This window comes from Octopus bimaculoides, chromosome 21 (genome assembly GCF_001194135.2).
Source record: "Octopus bimaculoides isolate UCB-OBI-ISO-001 chromosome 21, ASM119413v2, whole genome shotgun sequence".
Classification (NCBI taxonomy): domain Eukaryota; kingdom Metazoa; phylum Mollusca; class Cephalopoda; order Octopoda; family Octopodidae; genus Octopus; species Octopus bimaculoides.
In genome coordinates this window covers 37,405,316-37,408,715 of record NC_069001.1, presented here as the reverse complement: position 1 = coordinate 37,408,715, position 3,400 = coordinate 37,405,316, and the positions used below count along the sequence as shown (strand labels likewise).

At 40.5% G+C, this 3,400-nt stretch overlaps 1 protein-coding gene across 1 annotated transcript in view; it reads left to right on the top strand.

The window, feature by feature from the left end:
- The window catches only part of LOC106868786 (outer dense fiber protein 2), a 94,263-nt gene that overhangs the window by 69,704 nt on the left and 21,159 nt on the right, over positions 1 to 3,400 (top strand). Inside the window, exon 5 of the mRNA XM_052975528.1 lies at positions 2,462 to 2,581. Coding sequence (XP_052831488.1) covers positions 2,462 to 2,581 — 120 coding nt within the window. The remainder of the gene's footprint in view (positions 1 to 2,461; positions 2,582 to 3,400) is intronic.

Genomic DNA, 3,400 nt, shown 5'->3' with positions numbered 1-3,400 from the left:
ATATATATATATATATATATATATATATATACACACGCAAGTTGTACAGTGCATATACACACGCAAGTTGTACAGACATATATGCGCATATGTACACACACGCACGCACAAAATCATCATCATCATCATCCCAGTAGGTGGCATAGACGTATTGTTAACTGAGAACATCATGTTTAGACCTGTTAAAGACAATTTGACAGCAACATGTATCATTGTCCACGAAGAACCACAGTCAGGTGAGGACTTCTCTAATGCGACCCTATTCCACCCCTATATACCACATCGATGACGGTTAGCAGTGACTTTATTATAACAGCTGGGTATTTTAATGGGTTATGTTGGTCCATACCAAGAGGTTTTTTTTTTGTGGTAGGAGAAATGAAGAGGGACCAAGGCTCCTGGAGGTTCTGTGAAGTGAATGAATGATCTGTGTGCAATATAAATCTTAAATGACTTCACATCTCTATAAATATCATTTTTGTCAGATATGGCTTCAATCCACCGAATTTGCTATTGGTGAGCTCCCATATGCCGCTAACATACATTTCCTAGTACTCTGTTATAATTATTTAGGATATTTTCTCGTTTTGTGATCACAAGATGAAAATGAAAGTATTAACACTATTCGTCAGTGTCCAGTAGGTATTCCATCCCCTAAACGTAATCTACGATGCTTTAAAAACATTCAGTCGAAGAAAGCATGTGGTTTGGCGCATTAAATCATTTCCAACTCAGTAGGGATACTCTTTACTTGGATCGTCCCTCTCCCCAATACAATGAAATTTCGATGAACGAAATATGTACTTAATTGTAACCTTAATAGTAATAATATATGATGGTCACTCCGTCGATTTCGGCGTATGAGTCTTTGAAGGAAAAAGGATTGAAAATAAAAGAAACTGCAATTATTTGCGATGGATACGTGAATGTAATTTGAGGATGAATTTTACTATGAAGTCACAATGAGGACAATGGTGATTTTCATTCCGACTGGGATTGGACATGTCTTGATTGCAGGGTTATAATTCTTTTATCGTTCTGGTTCATCAACTCGAATTGTTTAGACGCTTCATGACACATTTTATACTACTCAGATCAATCTAGGTAAATAGCTTTCTCAAATTGTGGGTGTATGTGTATATTTTGTGTACGTGTTATATATATGCGTGTATGCATGTTTATGTATTATGTGTGTATATCCGTTTGTGTGCAACCTAAAACGCTTAAGTTGAATTATGTCAACGTTTGCCGTTTTGTTGCCAGTAAAACCTGAGCTTTACGGAGTTAGTTTTGTGTCAAGAAATTAACGACTTGAAAGGTAAGTTCTTGGGACCCAACAGAATGGTAACGAGGTCTTGGAGGTATTCTTGAACCCCGGGTCAGGCCTGATACTGGATATCGATGATCAAAGGAAGTCCGGCTGTAACCATCCCGTCGTTTATTCAGACATAATGTATCTAGGACTACATTGTCTCGTGTATGTCAGTCCTAATCCAGCTGACACATGATCAAGGACGTTCCATCGGTGACCATCCTGTCTTCTATTCAAACATAGTATATCTATGTTGCTTAGCACTAGGCCGCTTCTGATCCAGTTGACCTATTATCAGAGTTATTCCATCGGTGACCATCGCGTCTTTTATTCAGATCTAGTGTATCTAGGACTACATTATCTAATGTGCTTTCCATTGTTGTGGTTGTTGTTTAACCCCAGGTTAGTCCTGTTAATGGAATATGTTCGTTGTCGTTGTTGTGTGGCACTACTGGACATTACAGGTCCCACTGTTTTACTTTCCTTATCAAATACGGCAAACTTTCAGTTTAGGGTGTTTAAGAAAGTAAATGAAAGGAGGGGGGAGGAATAACAACAAGGGAAGATAAATAAGTCGACTGTTAACGTAGCCCTTCGCTTTAGCCACCAAAAGTGAAAGGTTTTTTTGGGTTTTTTTGAGCAGAATTCTTTCATATGAATTCGTGTAAATAAGACACATTTACACATTTTACATTGCGCCAGTCCATTCAGCTGTAAATGGTAACTCTGCAAAGGATCAGCCTTCTGATCGAGGTGGGAGAAATGGTGGCCTATTCACCTGGCCAGCAGGGGGTGACATCATTTTAAAATTAAAACTATGCAAAATGCATTGTGATCTGGTCGATCACGTGATATATATGAAGGGCTTTTCGTTTCTCCTCACCAAATCCACTCACAAGGCTTTGGTTGGACCAGAGTTATAGTAGAAGACAAAGTATTGCACATAGGACTGAACCAGAAACCATGTGGTTGGGAAGCAAACTTCTTGCCACACAGCCACGCCTGCATCTAGTTATTTTTTATTGATCTTTGGAAGTTAAAAGGCAGAGAAGACATGGGTGGGATTTGAACTCGGAACAAGGTGATAAAATGAAATACCTCGTAGTTTTATTTATGTTTGACACTCTACTTCCATCTGTTTCTCTGCAGATTGTAAAAGACACCAATTCAGATGGATCAGACGAAGATGGTAAAATTCAAAACCAAATTCAAAATTATGAGAAGAAAATCGATGATTTGATGTTTGAAGTAGGAAGTCTGAAGAATCAGGTGAGTTAATTGGTTTTTGTGGAACCAGGATGGCTTGGTGTTTGAAGAGATGGTGGGGAGGTGGGTGATTAGGGTGGTGATGAGATGAGCTGAAAACAGTGGTGATGAGGTGACAGGCTGGAGCCCCAAGGTATGAGGTGAGTAGAAGTGATTAGGGATTGGAGAAAAGGGAGTGTGGGTGGACAGAGTTTGCAAGAGTACATGGGATGATGAGAGATGGGGAATGGGTGGGGGTAGTGAATGTAATGAACAGGTGTTGAGAGGTGGTTAAGAATAAGAGATGGAGGAGAGAAGATGAAAGAGAGAGAGAAAGTGAGTGTTGGTAATTTACAGCAAGTACTCAAAACAAATGTAAGGTGCAATAGTTTATTTAGGCCAGTCCATGGTGCATGGCTGCCGTTTTAGACAAGACAAACTAAACCCCTGATTGGCTTTTCTGAAGAAATGGTTTATGCACTGTGGATCAACCTAAATAAACTCTGTATATCTGTTTGAGTGTGTGTGTGTGTGTATCATCATCATCATCATCATCGTTTAACGTCCGCTTTCCATGCTAGCATGGGTTGGACGATTTGACTGAGGACTGGTGACACTGGATGGCAACACCAGACTCCAGTCTAATTTGGCAGAGTTTCTACAGCTGGATGCCCTTCCTAACGCCAACCACTCAGAGAGTGTAGTGGGTGCTTTTACGTGTCACCCGCACGAAAACGGCCACGCTCGAAATGGTGTCTTTTATGTGCCACCCGCACAAGCCAGTCCAGGGGCACTGGCAATGATCTCGCTCGAAAATCCTACGGGAGCCAGTCAGGCGGTACT